General features: G+C 30.0%; 3 protein-coding genes across 3 annotated transcripts; 1 reads left to right on the forward strand and 2 right to left on the reverse strand.

Annotated features, from left to right (window-relative positions):
* Positions 1-689: 689 nt before the first annotated feature.
* LOC126673579 (histone H1-like) lies at positions 690-1,658 on the forward strand. The gene is made up of 2 exons (XM_050367778.2): positions 690-922; positions 1,003-1,658. Exons 1-2 carry the CDS (start codon positions 776-778, stop codon positions 1,507-1,509), a joined length of 654 nt encoding a protein of 217 aa, XP_050223735.1. The 5' UTR covers positions 690-775; the 3' UTR covers positions 1,510-1,658.
* Positions 1,616-4,744, reverse strand: LOC126673578 (uncharacterized). Its single transcript, XM_050367776.2, has 8 exons — positions 4,302-4,744; positions 3,652-3,921; positions 3,242-3,368; positions 2,669-2,730; positions 2,349-2,570; positions 2,132-2,244; positions 1,917-2,055; positions 1,616-1,805 (listed from the first exon to the last, which is right to left on the reverse strand). The coding sequence occupies exons 1-8, from the start codon at positions 4,680-4,682 to the stop codon at positions 1,659-1,661; spliced, it is 1,461 nt and encodes a 486-aa protein (XP_050223733.1). The 5' UTR covers positions 4,683-4,744; the 3' UTR covers positions 1,616-1,658.
* A 1,160-nt stretch (positions 4,745-5,904) lies between these two features.
* LOC126674285 (protein WVD2-like 2) lies at positions 5,905-9,895 on the reverse strand. The gene is made up of 7 exons (XM_050368714.2): positions 9,742-9,895; positions 8,204-8,645; positions 7,614-7,702; positions 7,355-7,445; positions 7,175-7,246; positions 6,994-7,104; positions 5,905-6,462 (listed from the first exon to the last, which is right to left on the reverse strand). The coding sequence occupies exons 2-7, from the start codon at positions 8,639-8,641 to the stop codon at positions 6,163-6,165; spliced, it is 1,101 nt and encodes a 366-aa protein (XP_050224671.1). The 5' UTR covers positions 8,642-8,645; positions 9,742-9,895; the 3' UTR covers positions 5,905-6,162.
* Positions 9,896-22,097: the final 12,202 nt, after the last annotated feature.

Consider the following 22,097-nt stretch of genomic DNA (forward strand, 5'->3'; position numbering starts at 1 on the left):
CATAACGTAGAGCCTTACCAACTTGGTTAAGTGCTTTAGTTCAACATCAATTAAAATTCTCAATGAAGAAATTTCAATATGATTAGCTGCATTGAACTTGAATGCATGTATTGAGCATGTTCAACTTTAGTCAGTTTGCAACCAATCTTTCAATACCCAATTCTCACCCAAATTTCATGATTCTTGAACTAATCTGCTCATTTACAATTCTAGATTCACATTTCATTAAAAAATTAATATTTTCATTTCAAAATTTATCAATAAATCCCTCAACACTCCAAGTAACTCCTGAAAAACTTCACTCTGGACCATTCTCTCTTTAAATTCAAAATTCTTCCAATTCCCTCAACTAAAAAATACAAAAAAATACTCATCAGAAAGCTGAAGTCCTAAACTAAACAACCATCAAAACCTCATCAAAATCCATCAACTATAGCCTTAATTACATCGAATACAAATCAACTAAAAAACACACATAAAAAGTATAAAATCCTCCCTTATCTAAACCCCCCTCCAAAACATTACTTCAATCCAAGGCTTCACATTCTATTAATTATCCACCGTAAATAAGTTCACAATCTAATGGCCCATATTTAAATATCTTTCAAAAAGGATACCTATCCGCGTCACACTGATTTCAACCAATCAGAGCTCACCATTCTTTCTCTATATATACAATGTCCCTCTCTCTTACCGTTACTCACACAACAGTCTCTGTTTTACAATTCAGAAACCGCTTAATTCTTCACTGATTCAACTCGCTGAGTTAACTCAAATGGCGGATACCGTAGTTGCAAGTCCACCGCCGTCAAAGAAAGTCACTAAGAAGACGGCGGCGAAGGAGGTGAAATCCAAGAAGCCAACCACAGCTGCGGCGGCGAAGAAGGCGAAAACCGCTCGTGCTTATCCTTCATTTCTCGAGGTAATTGTGTATTGAAATCAAATTCTCAATTAGAAACCCTAGAATTGAATTAAAATGATCTAATTGTGTGATTTTTGCAGATGATAAGCGATGCGATTGTGACATTAAAGGAGAGAAATGGATCGAGTCAGTACGCGATCAACAAATTTATCGAAGAGAAGCACCGGAAAAACAATTTACCGGCGAATTTCAGGAAGCTGTTACTGATTCAGTTAAAGAAATTTGTTGCTTCTGATCGGCTTGTTAAAGTGAAAAGCTCGTTCAAGCTTCCATCGGCAAAATCATCTGCTAAAACTCCGGCGGTAGTTTCTTCCAAGCCGGCGGCTAAGGTTAAAGCTGTAGTGAAACCGAAAACCGCTGCTGCTAAGCCGAAAACCGCTGCTGCTAAGCCGAAAACTGCCAAAGTTGCTGCTAAGCCGAAGGCGAAAACCGTGGTTAAACCAAAGGCGGTTGCGGTTAAACCGAAGGCGAAGAGTGTAGCGAAACCAAAACCGGTTAAGGCTGTGAAAGCCAAGGCGACTCCGGTGAAGAGTATGAAGAAGTCGAAGAGCGTGAAGTCGCCGGCTAAGAAGAAGGCGAAGAAGTGAATTGTTGTGGTGTTTGTAGGGGCAGTGATGTAAATTTGTTTGGTTTTATTTGATAGGTGTAGATTGTAACAGATATGCTTATGTTTTTTAAGTTTTTTTTTTAAGATGAATGGAAAATTTTATTATTAATATCAAAATCTTAAGTTTCATTAATGTATAACAACGCTTGGTTCGTTTTCTTTAGCTGAGATTGAAAATTGTCCAATATCACGGCCTTCCAATGGTTTGAAATCTTCGTTTAAACCTACTGCAAATTCCTCCGGACGAACTCCTCCGCTTTTTAGATAATCACCAATCTGCATCGAATCAAATTAATTTTACTTAATTTTAGCAAATTATAAGCAAAATTGTAGATAATTTTTGTACATGAAATGAAGAAAATGGGAAGTTTCGAGTAAAATTGGTACATGATTAGCAAGAGCAATGCCGCTTAAAGCTGCGGATTCGAGATTTGAACCTAGCAACCAGTCTCCGCAAATACCAGCCCTTCCATGGGGATCGAATATGCACGGTACGCCTGGAGTGTTTGTCGGAAGAGCTGCACCCCTGCATTGTTAGTATTACCAGTCATTAGTTCAACATATATTGTGTTCTAATAGTTTTTCTAATCTAGAATCATTACCATAGTTGAACTCGACTATAGAATGGCGTTTTAAGCTTTAGTCCGAGTGCAGCTTCAACGCCCTCAAGCATTGTTGTCTTTACTCTCTCCCCTGTTGCAGTCGGTATGTTTTCCTGTACAATTCAAAAGTTGTCGCGAATTTTACTTTAATGGAACTTTAAATGAAAAACGATGAGTTTATGCAGAATCAAGGGAAGATAAATTTGTTGAGGCTCACCTGTGGGACCTTGTTCTTCTTCCCGAAAGCTGCGGTACTGAAAAAAGTCCAACAGTGAGGACTGCTACTCTTGGAGAATAGCTTCATAGTGTTGTTTCCCATCCATGATACAGCATCGACGCCTTTCACAAAGGCTCCTTCGAAGGGAGGTGCGCCACTTGGGATGGGAAGGGGATCATCAAATGCTGCAAGTAGGGCCCATATAGAGCTTAAATCTAGCTTCTGCAACAATGAGTGGCAGAAAGAGTTGCAAATGAATCAGCCAGGAGTAGAAGTTACTCTAGCCACAGCACAGGCTAAGTTACGCTGATTAGACATACCTTCATTTGTCTTGCAATTAATGGCAATCCTGATGAAGAAAGCAACCGATTTGCACATTTTCCTGTCAATTAGATAGACAAATTCATTTTACACAAATCCAAATGCAAAGGTCCAATTATAAACAAAACCGGCACATGTACAACTCAAATTAATAGTACATGAACATGTATCTGAAAATGGGTGGAACAGGTTTAAACAACCAAAAAACAATTAACTTTGGTCATAAGTTCTCAGCAATCCAACATGTTAAAATTGAACAGATGTAAAATGCTATCCGCTGTTTAAGCTAGTCCTATTCGGAAAAAAAAACACTTAAAAGGTAAATCTAGAAAGATACTGACAGTACATTTAAGCAGAACCACGAACATAGTAAATCATTACAGCTTTACAGAAGTCCTGAAACCAAGTGTTGTCACAAGTAGAGTTTATATTTTCCATTAAACAGTAAAAATATAGCCATCATAACTCATTCGAGTGTTGAATAACACACGTAAAACTGCAAGTGTTCAAGACTACAGCGAAGTTTAGCCAAAATAAAGCATATAAAAGTGCAAACATAGGCATTTAGTTACCATTATGTGCTATAACAATGACATCAAACTGGCCGCGGGGTACTCCATTCTCGCTCAAATGCCACATCCCATTAAATGGTTCGAGTTTACTAATCCAGCAAGGTCTCACCACGTTAACCATGGCAGTCTGCAACAAACATCCGGGATATGTTAGCACTTAGCAGCAATCAAGGATACAAAAAATTCGACATCTCCGATGAATGCCGGATAATTTAATTTGTAAATAAGATAGTGAAATAAACATTATATAACGAAACTCCAAAATTATCTGTTACATTTTAGTCCGATATCTTAATCTCTAAACCCGTTCCAACCTAAGCCTACCATCTTAGTTGCTTCCCTATATGTAGGAGGTCTTAAATAACCAAAAAACACATCATATTTGTCCATTATTCAATGATTTTTTTTACCTCAGACAGTAACGAGTCAGCAAGAGGACGCATTCCATTGACACCGATATATCTTGGAGTCGAGGAAGGTAACGCAACAAACTGGCCACCCACTTCAAGCTCCCCAATCGTACCATTCCATTGTCGAATCAAACCTTTGTCCAACCAACCATCAACTAACTCAGAAAATTGAGGATCACTCACTGTGAAGAACTGAGCCCCATGATCAAAAACTAGTGGATGAGGATCAATCACTCTAGTTGCCATTCTTCCTCCCAAACCATGGTTTCCCTGAATTAGCACAGCCTTATCAATAACCTTCATAATTGTAAATTTTAATCCTATTGCATTAACAACATTATTTCCACAAACTAAAACAAAGTAAGTAAGCATTTCTACAAACCAAATTGAGAACTTTACTAATCCCCATTTATTAACTAATTGAAAAATGTTAGAAAGATTAGAGCTTGATTCTTAATTCCTAGCTCATTGACATAAATAAGTAAAAAGACTGATGCTTTCATAAGCAAAATTACCAAGTATTAACACACAATTTTCTCAAATAACATACTATAAATTCCTAATTCCAAACTAGTTCTAAAGATAAACCTTAAAAGCCATTGAAAAACATAAGGCAAATAACAGAAACTAACTAACCAAACCGCACGAACCGTGTCGAAAACAGTAGACTTAACCCCTCTCTTCTCCAAGTTCAAAGCACAGGCAAGACCAGCCATGCCTCCACCAATAATTGCAACATGGGGATCCTCTGCAACAGTAGCAGAGAAGTTAACTTGTTCTTGGGTGAACGTTTTCTTGGTAATTGACCTTCTTGAAGTGCCATATGATGATTTCTTGCGGTTCTTGAACATGGGTCTTTTATTGTTTGTGTTCTTGTTTGGATTTGAAGTAGTGCAAGCTAGGATTAAGGTTCTTGAAGATGATGAAGTGGTTGAAGTTAAAGATGGCAAATGAATTTTAATGGGGTTTTGGTAAGTAATTAGAGAGGAGAGAAATGAGATGGAAGAGGGAGAGTGGAGAAAGCTGCTCATTTTTTATTTTCTGGTTTTGGAGGGAGATAAGAAATTAAGAACACTATTTGTAAGCTTAATGCCAGGGGCATTCTTGTCTAGATGGATACAAAAATTCTGGTGTTTTAGTATTAATTTTGTTTCAATTGTTTGATTGAGAAATTAGAATTATGGAAAGCTTACATCTCTTAGTGATGCAAGGCACGATATTTTGAATATGTTCATCATTGTTATCATAAAGTTGAACGAATAACGGGCAAACTCGGCTTTTAAATTTGTATTTCGGGATCAAATAAGTTATTTTTAACTTTTTTAATCAATTAAATATCCGAACATGTATTTCAGGGTCAAATAGAGCACTTTAATTAATTAGATTTTCAAATTTGTGTCTTGGGGGTCAAATAAATCCGCATTTGAAATATACATATTAGAGGTTATTTGACCTAAACCAAAAGAGTTTGAGATTTCATTAACTAAAAAGGTTAAATATGACTTATTTGATTCTGGAACACAAATTTGGAAATCTAATTGATTAAAAAGTTAAAAATAAATTATTTGATCTCGAGACACAAATTTGAGGGCTGTTGACCCTTTGTTCAAGGAACTAAACCTTGATGGCAATATTGTATCTTTTTCCCACACATTTCAGTCAGCAAAAGAAAAACTTAGCTTTAGAAGCAATTGAGCCTGAATGATTAACAATTTGCTGCAGATTTCTAATGTTGTCAATTCTGCAACCATTAAACTTCAGTGTTTGTACTTTGTGATTCAATTCACTCTTTATTTTTTATCTCGAATTTTTAGCCTAAGAAGCAGAGTTCGCAGTTATGATTCTTATGAACTTGAATCCCAAGATTGTTCATGACCAACGGAAGATTTTGCAAGCATGAAGCATGCGAAACCAACACCATGAAGCGAATTCAAATCTCTCAAGTACCAAGAGCGAAGTATCTTCGTGATGGATCCTCATGCTTCACGTTCGTGAAGTCTTCCAACACGAGCAATCATACCTCACACCTACGAGATTCAAGTTCGCACAAGCACAAGTAGTTTAGAATAAAGTAGACAGTTGCTAAATAAAACTATATTACAACATCATTCAGTCTGAGCAGCAGAAACATGTCAATTTACATCCTCGCCAGCAACAAAAAATAAATAGTAGATATTAAGTTACATCCTCAGCAAACTCATAGGCCTAAGCTAATAACAGCGTCGAACAAGCGGAGCTTTCAAGTGATTAAGATGAGCAAATACCACTTAAGTGAGCATCTATATCAGATCAAAACAACAAACTTAGTCCACAAAGGTACAATTAACTCTTGTTATATATATAACTTACAAAACATATACAATTTCACATTGACACAAACTGCTTAAGATGAAAGAATAATAATAATAATTAAAAAAAAGCAGGCTATTTCGTCTTGCAACATCCGATATGGTAATTAAGAGAAATCAAGATGTTTTCCCCACTTAAAAGAGTTAGTAAAACCCAGCTGTTTTATGACTCAACTGAGATGTCTCCATTTTGTTGCTCCATGATCTTGTCAGGAACTGATTTTTCTGTAGCATGTTCCTGTTTAGATCTGTCACTGACCTTGCGCGTGCCGTTAGCAGTCTGTGGACTGTTCTGAACCTTAGTTTTGGCCGAGGTGGGGGTTGTTGGGTCTTCTTTGCGGAAACCTATGCTGTGGCGTGCAAAATGTTTCCCCACTTCTTCCCTGGATGTCTGAGTTGCATCACTGCAGCTCTTTCTCCGGTTTAGGTTTAGTTTTGGTGACACTGGTCGAGTCAACGGCGCCTGCCACCAAATGAAAACAATCAGAAAATTATATTTGTGCATCTACTATTCCGTGACTCCGTCATTCATGCATGTTCTAAGCTACTGAATATGAGAAATATTTTCATCTTTTAACAGTTAAAAATATAGAAGGCCAAAGACACTACAGCTCAACGCTCTTTTTCATTATTTTATTCATATGTCTGTCATTTCTGCAATGAAGGACGCAATGGATTTACTCTTATAAATTTTAGCCTAAGCCAAATGCAAGGTGTATCCATAATCCCTCTTCTTTCTAACATTTTTTACCAAACCTACGCAACTGCAAGCTCAAAATGTGTCTAAACTCAGTTTGGTTAAAGGACGCATCCTACTCTGGAGATGAATCTTATTACATTGAAATATTGAAATGTCATTATAAACAATCCAGAATCCACTCATGTATCTGGTCCGTCCTACGCATCTGTGCAAAGTAAAGATAGCCTTTACCAGCCCTGCTTCTTTAAACTTTAAGTTCAACCTTACATGGAGGTGGAGGTAAGATAAACTTACCTTCTTAAATTCAACCTTAGGTGGAGGTGCCTCATAGTAGAAACTAGGAACCGGTTTGGCTTTAACCACCATATTCTTTCTAAGCAGCTTGATGGCTGCTTGTTGCTCCTCCTAAAATAAAAGGGGTGAGTTTAGGACGTATACGCACAATACATAAAAGGTACAAAAGTAAGGAATATACCTTGGACCTTGCCTCAGCCTGGTTTCGCTGTTCCTCCAAAGCTCGATGTTTTTCCCCTAATTTTGTGTAAAACTGGACGATGGAAATGAGAATAAGTAGAATATGAGATACAGTACAAACTCAGATCAAAAAAATTACAAGAACATGTTTCATATGAAAATTTCATGGAGAAAAATATACCTCTTTACGTCTTTCTGCACGTACAGCAGATTTAAAGGTAGGAGCTGTTCCGATTGTTACAGATTTCATTGTTCGCACTGACGCAGCGGTGCTGCACATAGCTAAGGACTACTAATCCAGATATGAAAAATACTGACTTCAAATGTAAAGTAATAAAAATTATAAGCAAACATTTTCTTCCTTTGTTTGGTACTCCAGACCAGAAAATGCAGCTAAAAATAAAATCCGAATATAGAATACACGAACTACAAAAGGATACGAGGAAGCCACAGACCAATTATCTTCTTCATCCGCAAGCTTCTTAATATCATGTTGCAACGGCTTCCTTGCTGTTGGAGGTGAAATTGGCTGAAATGAACAAAACTATTTAAAGATCGGTACCATATCAAAACGCAACTACATAAATACTAATTGAAGCAGGCAAAATTTCCGTTTAACTTTCCAAAATACAGATGCATTCACACCAAAAAACACTTGAAATTAATTCAATTATGTGCTATTTCAAACTTCTCATCTACAAACTAAACACCCGACCCCAACCTACGCAATGTTGAAAAAGTTTTTAAGAATTCCTCTGAGTAAAAGGAAAAGCCACCTCAGTAGACAGTAACAATGCAACACAACGCACATAAAATGATATTAGAACCACAAGGGAAAAATAGGGGGAAACATTAAAAATGCATACAGTGCTAATTGCTTGATGCATGGCATATGCAGTCAATTTTACAATTCCAAAATTTACCTGTTAAACCTTAATCAAATCTTGCAATAGATTTACTGAATACAAGTCAAAAGGTCTTAAAAAATTGTAGCAATATCAACCACAAAGGTCTTAAAATTTTCAATCACCTGTAAATTCTTTGTTGCAACAGGGGAGTTTGAATTATTTGCATTTGTCACGGCAGCTCTCTTTTCAGTTGCCAGAGCAAACGGTTGTGGCACGGTGTGCTGTCTCCGTCCATTCCTGGATCCAGCAGATTTCGATGCTGGAAAGGTTGAACTTTTGTCATCACTCGACTTTTGAGCACCAGGTTTTTCATTTTTACCCTCAGTCAGCTCACTATCAAAATTAGTGCTTTTCACACCGAGAACATCTTGCTTAAGATTCTGGTTCTCAACAACTGAATCTTGTACTGTATATTCCTTCTCCTCACAGTCGTTTGCTTCCGTGCTGCCTTCTGAAGTTTTGGGAAGAGCATTAACTTTATCATGAGAAACACTAATTGGCTTCAGTACAACACCATGCAGTTTTCTCTCCATTTTTCCATCCACAAGTTCCCTCCCCATCAAACTGCATGAAGAATTAGCTATTTAGCATCTAAATGTGAAGCAGGCGTTTTCGGCTTGTTAATGGACGATAAAGAATCATTTTGTGATAAAAAGAAAACAAAACGAAAAACACCCTATGATCTCAAAGAATCTTTGAATTCCATGAAATTTCAAGAAGTCAAAAATCATTGTACTGCTCTGATGAACATATATATATAGGAAAAGTGGATACTGCCAGTATTCTCGACTTCAATAAGCAATATCAAACACTTCTATTCACATCTAGTCAAGTTATTAAAGATGAAAATACAATTTCAAGATCGGAAGTGTTGATAGGAAACGAAAAATCCAAAAAGATGTAAAAAAAAAGAAGGAACGCCATGAAGCAAATAATTCACAGAAACGCGCACAGAATATGCTGGATCATGAGAATACAAAATTTAAAATAGAAGAACAAAAAACTTATGTGAAAATCACAAAAAAGTCACAGTTAAAATTCTATTTCTGCATATCCTGAGTTAACGTACATAAAGCTGTTCATTAGCCTACAACTTGTTTAAGTAGTATCTAATTTTACATTCCATGTTATAAAAAGGTGATTACATATTAAGTTATTCCTAGAATATGCAATCTTGACTATTTTCTGATTCTCCATGATGTGAGTGCAAAGAAGATACAGATCAAACCCATATAATTAGTAAAACTGAAGCAATCAAACATTAAACCTTAAAATGAAAGGAACAAGGTAAAAACAAATAAAATAGACAATAAAAATTCGTAAAAGACCCAATAAAAGGAAAACAAGAACAGTAACCAAAAGTCTCAAACTTTATATCAAAAACTGAAAATCTCCCACCATGAACAACCCAGAAAAGAAAAACACAAAAGATAAAATCTTTTAATTTGCAGCAATGAAAAACTAAGAACCCACCTCAAAAATTACAAAAACAAATGAAGAAAAAACAAAATTATTTCATAAACAGTGAGCTTAAACAGAAAAATAAAACATACCCAGAAAGCAAAAAACATTAACAAAACAAAAACAACCTTAGAAGATCAAACAAACCACATTTCTAAAACATGTTAATAATGAAAATGTGATTAAAAGATTAGCTTACAATTCCGGTCCGATCTGGCAGGATGTTGAGCTGCTTCTCTCTCTAAAATGTGTTTTGTTTATCTAATTTTATCTATCAACTTCTGTTGTTTCTCTCTCTATCTAAAAATAAAAAAGAATGCAAACCAAAATTCTGTGATTTTGCTTTTTAATAGCTAAAAAAAGTCTTGCTTTTAAATTGTTTTGTGTTTCGGTATTTATTTATGCTTACAGCAGTTTTTTCAGTTTTAACGCCGTTAAGTGACGGATACTCTTACCTTCTCATATTCTTGTTTTTAATTTGTTGTACTTTCCTTTTTTATCATTGGATCGCGATTAATTATTTTTTCCAAATGGGTTAATATTAGTTAAGTATTAGCTTCTATTTATCTGTAAATGTTACTACTTTCTTATCATGTTTTTGAATATTTGATGTGTTGTCTAAAATTTATTTTTAGACTCGTAATTAAAGTATAAATATTTCAATTTTAGTTGTATAATAAGTACAAATAAACCTATGAAAATTTTGTATAATAAACAAAGTAGTTTATCTCTAAAAATATAATTTGGTAATGACTATGTAATGTTCAAACTAATAAAATTTGCATTTAAATGTATCTCAATGATTATAATACAAAAAAATGATATTATATTAAATTTTGAATTGAAAACGGTTTCGATAAAGGAAAATATTTTTTAGATGATTGTAGTGTTTTGCAAAGCAGTTAGTATATAATTTATTTTTATGTAAGTAAGTCGATTTACAAATCAGATAGCATATATATTAACGAAGAATGTCCGTTTTTTTTAGATCGTCGAAATCAGTTTTATAATTATTTGAATTTTTTAATTCATGTAACTGCTTCTTCTGATTAGACTTATTAATATTATTAGAGATTAAAAAAATGTATTGAAAAATATAGATTCTTTCTTATTATGATGGGACGATGAGACTTTTCTTTTCCAGGGATGATGAGACTTAATTTCATACTTTACCTACCATTTACAATATTTATGCTTACTCACACGCACCATTACCTTGACTAACGGTAGTGGTGGTTATAGGCCAAATCTCATTTAAAAGGTATTATTATTATTTATTTATTTATAATATTAATTATAAGAAAATCAAATATGAGAACTTATTTAGAATTATCCTCAAATTATTCTACTTTTAGAAAATAATTACAAAAATTTGGATCATAAATAATTAACTATGTTCGATATCCAGTTTCATTAAATATTTACAAAAATATTTTTTAACTATCATTTTTTCACTTTAAATACACTATAAATAATAACATACTATAAATAAAATATAAATATACTCCTTCCGGTTTATAATATTTATCGCATTTGAAAAAATTTCTTGGTCCATAATATTTGTCACTTTAGCATTTTAAGAAATATTAATTGCTATTTTTTTAAAAAAATTCCCCCTATTAATTTATTGAAAGGATATAATAACACAAATAAAAATAGTACTAGTAATAAATATCAATAAATTTTAAAATAAGATTAATTCAGTAAAAGTGTTTATAACTTAAGACATATTAATTATTTTCTTAGTTATTATGCCACATAAAAATGCTACAAATATTATGGACCGAGAAGAGTACCATAAATAAACTATGTATACACCATCAAAACACCAACCAAAAAAAATAACATCAGAAAGAGTATTTTTAAAATTAAAAGAGAAATTTGAAAAATTAAAAAGGTATGGAGATGTAATTATTTATAAAAAGTGGGTACCGTGTAATTATTTTCCAAAAATACGGTATCTTGATAATTATCTCAACTTATTTTCTATTAGTATCAATATCATTTGAAAAAATATAAATTTATAAATTTTTTTACTAAATAATGTAATTATACCCTCAAGTTCAAATGAACTTGACGAGTCATGTTCACTAATCTATACCATTTATTATAAAATGAACGATGTAGATTAATTTTATTAAAATTGAATTATTTTTATATAATGAATGTTGAAGATTTGTTAAACATGACCCGTCAAGTTCATTTGAACTTGAAGAAATACCAATATGAAATTCAAACATCACAATATTTTGTGTGCTTCTTAAGGAATTTATGTTTCTACTAATTTATTATTTCTGGTATAGCATATGCAAGCAATGGTGTACTCTTGTTTCCTATAGATTAAAAATGTAACAACTGCATGCATGAATTTCTTACTAACTAATTTATTTGGATCAAACATGCTCAACACTAAAACATATTAATGCACGTACCAATATTCTTTAGGTGTAAGTAATAATCATATTTAATGTCAAACATTATATGTACTATCCTTACTAATATAAGTGGTTGCATCTCATAATAAAAACAATTGAAAGATAGAATAATATTTGGAGGTAGGTTTGGTCTCTTCATATTAGCTTCAACAAATCATTAAAATCCAGCAAGTTAGAAATAACTACTACAGTATTGGGTCGATAGATTTTTTTTATTACAATGGTAGAGGGAATCGTCCGACCTAAATAAATGTATTTAATTATGAGAATCTATAAAAGGCTTCAAGTTAATTTGTAGAGGTTTTAAAACAATTTAAATGTATTTATTTTAGGATTAATTGCAAATTAAATCACAAATTTTATATTAATTTGTAATTACAGCACGAACTTTTAAATTTGACAGTATCAATAACCAACTTTTAATTCTCCTGACAGGATATATTTAATTTCCAGACGTTTGTTTAACCCCACTGTCCATCAACTTTAAAAAAAATAGGACTTTAAAAAAAATAGGATTTTATGTCTAGTGTGTTAGGTAAAGAAAATGCATAAGATTTCAAATTATAGTCAAACTTATTTGGTCAAGTGTGAAAAAGATTCTGCTGAATTGTCTCTTTGATTCCAAGAAGAAAATTTCTGATGAAATGTGTTTGGATCTCGGGAAAAAGTAAGAAAATTAAAGCTTTCTCTCATCCTTAATGAGACCGATGGAATAATTACCACTTCACCAATTTGGGAGTGAAGAATTATTAAACTTGTAATTATTAAAAGACATATCTCATCTTAAAAAATTTATACTATACGTTTTTTATTTCTCCGGTCTCAAACAAAAATCGAGATTCATAAGGTTTTTATTTTTTTTACTTCTATTTAATTCTTTAAAAATAAAGTGAATGAAGAAAATACAGCCATATGTGCCAGTCCATAACTTGTTTAATCAACAAATGATAAATAATTATCACATTTTTAAATGCCATGTCAAAACATAATCTAATAGAAAGATTATAAATTGACTTGATTTTTAATGATGTATAATTTATAAATAAAAATAAAGTGATTGTAATTTATCTATTTTTATTAAAATAAAGACTTAATAATTGAAAAAAAGAAAGTTTAATAGTTCTAAAAGGTCATTTTTTAACTTTTTATAGATCTACTCAAAACCTGTAATCCTATTCAAATTTTATAATTTTGTTGTAAATCTATATAATTTTGTACAGTTAATTTAATTGGACCATTTTTTAACTCTTAAACACTAATTTTCTATTAAATTTATATATTAGCTCTTTATTTAACAAAATTAATTTTCATAATTGCCAAAATATAACTCTCAATTGAGAAAGATTCATAAACAACAACAAAATTAATTTAAATCTATCTATTTTTTTTAATGGTTGAATAAATAAAAAAAACAATTTTGAAACTCGGAATTAATAAAAAAGGATAAATGGATATTATACCGAGGTGACAAAAAGAAATAATTAAATTGATTAAAAAAAATTGGATAGATTTGTAGTGAAATTGTCAAATTGAAATAGATAGAGAAACTTTAAAAATTTCAGTTCATAAATTTATTAAATGTCAAAATATTTTGGCATTTTTAAACCATTAGGCTAAAATATAAAGGAATAGGGACTTGATGGATGAAAACGTATAGTATGTGGACCTTGAGATGTATTTTACCTTATAAAAAAAGTAAAGAGAGTGTATGTATGTGCATGTTCATTTGAAGCAACTTTGCTATGCAATATTTAAGAGCATTGATTAATTTGTAGGCAGAAAAATGGTGACAACATTTATAACAATTCTTTGGTGTAGAATGACATGAAATTAGAGCATGCATTTGATAAAATGTCAATGAATGTGTTGTACTAAAACATTTCTTCATTGACAAAACTTTAAATCAAAATCCATGATTATTAGTAATTAACAAAAATTTAAATCAAATTCATAATTGGTTAGGCAAATTTTGTGATCTAATATTTAATTAAGCCGCTGGAAATTTCAGTCTTCCTCAGATTTTTATTATTATTTAGAACATGAAATTTCTATCGGCTTATTAATTATTAGATTTCCAGTAAATTTATATTCATGTGTCAAATGAACTTGAAAACAACATAAAGAAACAGTTTATTTAACTTTTTTTATTAATAATATACTACATTAAAAGTTAAAAGTTAAAATTTGCTTTATTTCTATATTTTTATACATCGAAAGTGTTCACCGATGGAATTTTATTCCTTTTATCATCAAACTGATCACATAAATACACATTTTATTAAAGGCAGATTTTTAATACACATATATCTTAATCGGCATCTTAATCTTATCTTAGTAGTAGGGCACCACCACCATTCCAATAATGAAGATGCTCTTTGCAAATTTCTTAAAATTAAAACATGTATTAAAAGTTATGTAAATTATTTATTACACTAAAAAGAAAATTAAAAAAAAGTCTCTGTCGGGATCAATTTTAAATAAAAAGTTAAAAACCAAAATTAAGTTCATTAAAAAAGATAGATGCACGTTCCAAACAAAAGACAAAATTCCAACCAACCAAACATTACATTTGACCAAAATAAAAAAGCAAAACAAAGTACTAAAGTTTTTTTGTTGAACAATTGTATGAAAGGAATTTGGAACAGATTTGAAAATTTGGAAGCAGCTTAAAAAAGAAAATGAATGGTCCCATTTTAACATATAAAAAAGGGGACCAAATAGATTTTACTGGTCCAGCAATGGCCTGCTTTTTCTTCGATGGCGGTGGCCGGGGGAATTTGAGCAGCAATTGGCGGCAAACATTTTTGATTAACAAAAAGTGGACTACTGATTGTGCCTACACAAAGGTAGGTCCATCCATTCTTTTTGACCAAATATCGTAAAAAAATCAAACCTTTTATAAAAGTTTCACAAAAATACTGATCTTTATCGATTTTAACCAAAAACAGATTATTTGGTTTCAATTGTGACCAACTCTCAATTTGATTTCAATTTGCCTATGTGGTGCCTACGTGACATGCACATATATTGAAAGGTCAGGACTTTTGTGAAACCAAATAATCCATTTTTGGCCAAAATCGACAAAATTGAAAGGTCAAGACTTTTGTGAAACCAAATAATCAATTTTTGGCCAAAATCGACAAAATTGAAAGGGCAGGACATTTATGAAAGGTTTGACCTTTTTACAATATTTGGCCTTTCTTTTTTGTAAAAATAGAATTTTCCCATATTATTTATAATTAAATTAATAATTAGGCACCAATATAGCTCAAATAATATAAGCGTTGAACAATAAACTGCTAAAATCATGAGTTTAATTTTTCTTATAAGCCACAAAGAAACGATCCAATTGATCAAGATGCACAATGAGGGTTTTCCTCCCTAATAACAATAAAAATAATATTCTAAAAAACAATAAAAAAATAAAAAATTGGAAGTTTTTAAAAAATTTAAATACTATTATTTTAGAAAAAAGATCAAACCATAAAATAATGTATTTATAAATGTTGGAAGGTGTCAAAAGTCGGATTGGTTTCATTTTTTTCTGCTAAGCCCATCCGGTTTTCAGGGCTTTACCCTGACTAACACGGATCCGATCCGCATCGCGCAACTGACATGGTAGATGAGTCTGCCAGTGGAGATTTTCTGCATTTATAAAATTCTGAGACCTTAATTAAGCGATAACAAACCGTTTACCATTTGAACCAACCGCATTGGTGGATTGGTTTCATTTTGATTTCACTTAAACTCCATTAAGATTTTGCTGACTTTTAGAAAGTATAGTTTCACTATTTTTTGTTGAGTTTCAGAAAAATAGCAATAATAACATTTTCCTGCGGAATTTTTGACCTACTCCGAATAAGATTTGGTTTTTTGATTATTTTAATATGTTAAAGGCAATTAAATTCTATCTCCGTAAAATAAAAGTGTGAGTAAAAATGTAATTACTTTTAGGTTACGGTTTTAATATATAAACACTTAAACACCAAATTTTATTTAATCTTTAAATTGATATATAAAAAGTTCTTTTTTAAACAATTGTCAAATCTCGTTTAATTTTTATGTTCATGAATATGATTGGTTTTTTTTATCTTTTTTATTTCGTTTGTTATTCTTATTTAAAGTATATTTTATAATTTGGCTTAATACATATTTAACCTCCAAATTTTACCACTTTGTTTCATGCGACCTCTAAACTAATTTGTTGTTCTATTGAACCTCTTAACTATTTTTTTTGTTCTATTTAACCCCTAAACCTTACCACTTTATTTCATGCGATCTCTATACTAATTTTTTGTTCTATTTAACCCCTCAAATTATACTATTTGTTCTATTTTACCCCTTAACTAAATGTTTTTCCAATGAATATCTAAATTACTTTTTTTTACCCATTTAACCTCTCACACAATCTATTAATTTTAAAAAAGATATAAATATGTTTCTTACATTTAAAATAAAGAGCGATGTATTTTATTATTTATTTAAAAATTTATTTAAGGATTAATTGATTTAAAAATCATGAATTTTAGCGTGTTTTACAATTTAAACATAAACTTAAAAGATCCGTAATTGATTTGAAAAATTTAAAATTGCAAAAAATTAAGAGTTGACATCTTAAAATTTCTAAAATTTAGAAATTCGAATTAAATTTACGAAACACACTAAAATTTATAATTTTCTAAACAATTAGACATTCATTTAATATTATCAAAGTATAATAAATTTATATGTTTTATAAATATTGTTAACCAAAAGAGACAAACTCCTTTTATCATTGTTGAAATGTAAAAAAAATATTTACATATTCAAGAAGTAATCTCATTTAATTATTTGATTAACTTTAAATATATTTTATTTATTTCTATCATTTTCTTTTTAATTTATACTGTCGTCAACAATTTACAAAAATATTATTAAAATAATATATTTAAAAAAATCATATGTCATTGTATATAAATTAATTTATATGCTTTTAAACATTTATTCTAGATATAATATGTTTGAAAATTACACAATTGTATTTTTGAGCAGGTTAAATGGGTAAAAATTAAAAGTTTAGACGTGCAATAGACAAAAAGAATAGTTAAAGGGTTAAATAGAACAATTAGAATAGTTTCAGAGGTTAAATAGAGCAAAAAAATAGTTAAAAGGTGTAATGGAACATGAAATTAGTTCAAATGTCACAAGGAACAAAATGGTAATGTTTAGGGGCTATATAGAATAAAAAAATAGTTAAGAGGTCCAATGAAAAAAAGTTAGTTTAGAGATCGTATGGAACAGAGTGATAAAATTTAAGGGTTAAATAATATATTAAGCCTTTATAATTTCTTTCTAATTAATTGTTATTGTTTCAATTGTTTGACTGCGCATATAGATCTTACACAAATAAAATTCAGACACTTCTATTGTGATTTTCTTTTAAAGATAAAAATGCCATAATTGGCAGCTTGCTTCTTTCTCTAATTAATGAATCAAACTTTAAACATAATCATCAAATTTACTAATGGTGTAAGATAACAAATGCTAATGATAACCAATAAAATTTGAGTAAAATTAATTATCTTTCTAAATTAAAGTCGGATACCTTTGTGGGGTTATTGGATAAGCACTTGGAAATGTGGATGAAGCAACTCTTTCTATTAGCAACCCTACTTCTTTTAATTAAATAAATCATAATTAAAGGAATCTAGAAGTAGGAAAATTTAATTTAAAGATGGGCCCATTATCACAATCTAGTCTTGATCATCATGAAATAAGTTGATTTCACACTTAATTATAATTAATTATTCTCAGTGTCCTAGATAAGGATGTGATTAAGAAATGTGAACAGAAGGTCAATTTCCTTAAAATAAAATTAAAAGAGCTACAAAAACATAGTTAGGTTTGGGATTTCTAGGAAGAATTATTTTGGTAATTTGATAAATATATTTAGATTACCAGCCTACGACCATGTATTGAATTATATACTTATTAGATTTCTTGATTAAGTTATGTGAAATAGATCACATGAGTATATGTTTGGTTCGGAATAGGCTAAAGCTAAACTTAATTAATGTTAATTAGCGTGCTCTAAAGAGATAATTATAGTCAGTATGAAAAAAGTAGTATACTACTTTTTATTCTTTTTCTTTTTTAAGTTTTTCTAATCGTAGTTTTTGCTATAAAGCTAGGGTTTTAGTACAATGCTTCTGAATAAAATTTTAAGAACCGAACTTAACATTTGGTTAAACCGGATAGACCATGAATCAAAAGTCAATTTCTTTCAGCTTCTTTCTTAAAATATGGTCCAATCTCTTTAAATAAAAAAATCACATAATTAAAATTGTTGAACTGGTTAAATTTTAAAAATTTGTTCAGTTATTTATTTATTAGTTATAATATGATTTACTAGTTAAAATTTTTTGTGTGTGTTTAAATTATTATTTTTGTCAAAATATGTGTTTAAATTCAAACACCTAAAATTATATATACTATTTATATTTTTTGCTATTTAACTAGCTGAGCCGTTATTAATTAATTTTGAAAAAATTGATCTCGACTGCGTTAAAAAGGGAAATGCGGTAAAAAGAATGAATCGGACGTGTGCCAAGATAATTGGAAAAATCTCATTAGCAACACATTTATCAATTTATTATTTGAGTATGTGTATTTTTGTTTATTTTAAATTATGTTTTTTTATAATTATATCGACTGGGTATTTTTTTCTAATTAAATTTCAGTGATCAGTGTGTTAAATGAACAAAATTAAGCTCCATATCCCATATTTTCTTGTATTACGTTGTCATATTCACAAAAATGAATCATAGTGTATGAAAATAACATATTATTTTACAGGTGGTATTAAAATAGTAAATTCAATCAGAAATTTTAAAATTTACTTGTGGGGTTATTAATACTCCAGCCAATGATGGAAAACCAGTTAAAATATTTATTTGATATATTTTTAATAAGCCAAAACACTAATTTAAAAAATATCATACACTCAAAATAATAAATTCGGAAAAATTCAAACATCACTTATTTCATTTCATTTCAATATAAATTTGCTAACATATTGCTCGATTAAGTTCAATCTTAATCAACAAATAAAAATGGACCATATATATGACTATATTATTTGATTAATAAATATAAGATGTCTTGAAGTTTAGTCAAAATCAGGCATCAGAAGACCACACTATGACATGGAATAATTTTGTGATTATTCTTCTCTATATATAAATTATTATTTTTAATAATAATATAAAAGAGAAGGGGACACCAAATCTTATTTGCATAGGAAACTTCATGATTTTGTTGTTCTATACATATACAAATATTAATCTATCCGCAAAATTATTTGGACCATATAAATATCCCTTTGCATTGTGGGACCTTGCAAATTAACATCTATCATACTTTTGTTATTTTATTTTTGTATTTTTGTTCACGACAACTATGTTTTTATTATCTTTTGATTTTGCATTTATATAAGTTTAATTATAGAATCTTTATTCCTCGTCCATTATCCTTACTATTCAATTATAATAAAATGCAAAATTTCATATACATTGGTCGCACTCTAAATAATTAAAAGCAACGAAAAGAGTAAAAAAGAAACTTATAAAAAATAATAAAAAACAATTAATAGTAAAAAAAATAAATGAAATAAGACGATTATACAAAATATAAATACAACTAAAAATAACATGTGATTCGATGATTTGGGCGTGACGGACACTCTCTTTCACTTGATTTCGCCTCTAGACATGTCGTTCTGAACAATCGTTAACCAATTGTAGCCGAGTTATTTTTTTCCAATTAGCGACAGTTTTTTATTTAATTTTTATCAGTAATTTATTTCTGACTAAAATTTGAGGCGGACCTTTTACTCAGTGGAAACGGTTCCGTCAAAAAGCTTTTTTCATTTTTTTTTTCATCCAACATGTTTGAGGCGGACGTGGTCCATCAAAAATCGGATTTTCCTACTGGAAAATTCGTCGGAATCCGGCATTTCCTAGTATTGAAGAATAAAAATGCAAATATGTTTGCTCGAGAATTTTGCAAACATTTTTCTATAGAAATGAAACCAAAAGGTGTTTTGGTCAGAACTTGAGAAGACACGTTATAAATTTCTTCAAAGGTTTTATTTTATATTCGCAAAAACTCAACAATACAGAAATATAATACTTAAAGCAAAAGTCATATTTTGTGATGATGTATTTTCATTCGCAGACTTTCATTTTATAAGTCTTTCTTTTTCAAACAAATAATTTTTCATTAGTAACGTACGTTTCAAGTAATCTTGATTTATTAGTTTTAATCTCAAAAGTAAGCTCATATCACAGTCTATAGTTCATCATGAAATTTAGCTCTCTTAAGTTTTTCAGTTTCATAATATATATATGTATATATGTATTTTTATAAACATGCAAATTGTTTATATTTTGAAAAATTCTCTCAACAAGCATTTCAAAGAGACAATACATTGCTAGAATTCAGGGTCTTTAAACTTCCATATTATTTTATTTTGCTTCGAAAACTCTAATCATTTTAATTTAGCCACTAAGCTTTAAAATTACAAGCAACAAGCAGCTTGTATTTAGTAATTTTAGATCAATAAATTACATGACAACCAAATTTTTTCGCATAACGGGTAAAAAATTTGTTCTAGCACTAAAATAAAACAAATTAAGAATATAATACATATTATTTATGTGGCAAGATGTGAATTCTATATAATCTCAATTTGCTTCGAAACTGTCAAGAAATTTCTTGTTACTTATAATTTTAAAATTTATTATCTAATTTGAAATAAATTAAAGTTGTATGACCACAATGATATGATGCAAAAGTTTAGTGATTTCTAAAATTTATTAGACCTAAAGAGAGGCTTTAATTTTTGAGTCACTTGTTCTCTCTATTAAAAAGGTCATTTACTAAAGCTAATATGCTTTTTTTTCCCTTAATTCTTAAGATACTATTAAAGTTCTTCTAATTATTTAAATTAATCGCAATAGCTGAATGAGAACTAAGGTTTAGAGTTATTTAATTGAAAATGTGGGTTGTATGATATTCTTTTTAAAGAGAGAAGGCAGCATTAAATTTGAAAGCATCAAAAGCCAACCACTCATTAAAAGACATTTTATGTTCATTGAAACTGGTCTAAAAGTTTTCAACCCAAAAATACTCTTTTTAATTTTTTCTTTAAGGGTGGGATATATGTCCTAAAAACGTGCATTGTTTGAAAATTATATGAATTTGTCTAAATCTCCAGTTTCGGTGTTTGATTTTTTATATTTTTTTTATATTAATATTTCAACCTTTTTTAACATACCAAACATGTATTTTTAGCTTTTTTTTTCAGTAATGTCCTAAAAAAATAAAAAATCCCGATTTTTATTTAAACATTTGCATTATATTAATTAAAAAAATTAAATAATTGAATGTGCAATGGTATACCTGAACAAGTGAAATTAAAATGATAGGTCATATTAATAAATATAAAATTTATTTATTGAAAATGACCATTCAATAATTGATTGGGGATGTCTTTCAATTATTTTTTTTGGAATATTTTCATGAGGAAATTACACAATATACCCTAATTTATATATTCTTTTCAAAGATACTTTTCTAAAACTTTCACTTACAAGCGTGCTTACTTTTTAATTTTTCTTTTCCAAATATACGCCTTTTCTTCTGTCGTCTCTTTTCAATTTTTTCCGTTCTCTTTTCAACATCTGTTTCTTGCTGTCTTGCTTCAATTATCTTCGCCCTCATCTCCTTCAACCAATTGTTTCTTTTCCTTTACTCTGTAATTGTCTTTCTCAGTTAGGTTAATTCAGTCTTCACTTAGGTAAGAAAATTAGGTATTTTTGTTGTCTTTTGAAATTTATGATTTCACGCTTTTTTTGTTCTTAAATTATTGTATTAATTAGTTTTGTTTATTGATTGTCATTAATTTCATTTGAATGAAATCTGTTGCTAAATAACAAAAATCAAAACTCAAAAAAAAGGGGAAAATAAATATATGGCTGCCACAAAAAATAAGAACTGTTGATGTTTGATCCGGACTTAGAAGCGATTTAAAGACGAGTAAGATTATTGTTGATATTAGCTATGTCTATGTTTATTTGGT

Source organism: Mercurialis annua, linkage group LG3, assembly GCF_937616625.2.
Source record: "Mercurialis annua linkage group LG3, ddMerAnnu1.2, whole genome shotgun sequence".
In the NCBI taxonomy this organism is placed as follows: Eukaryota; Viridiplantae; Streptophyta; class Magnoliopsida; order Malpighiales; family Euphorbiaceae; genus Mercurialis; species Mercurialis annua.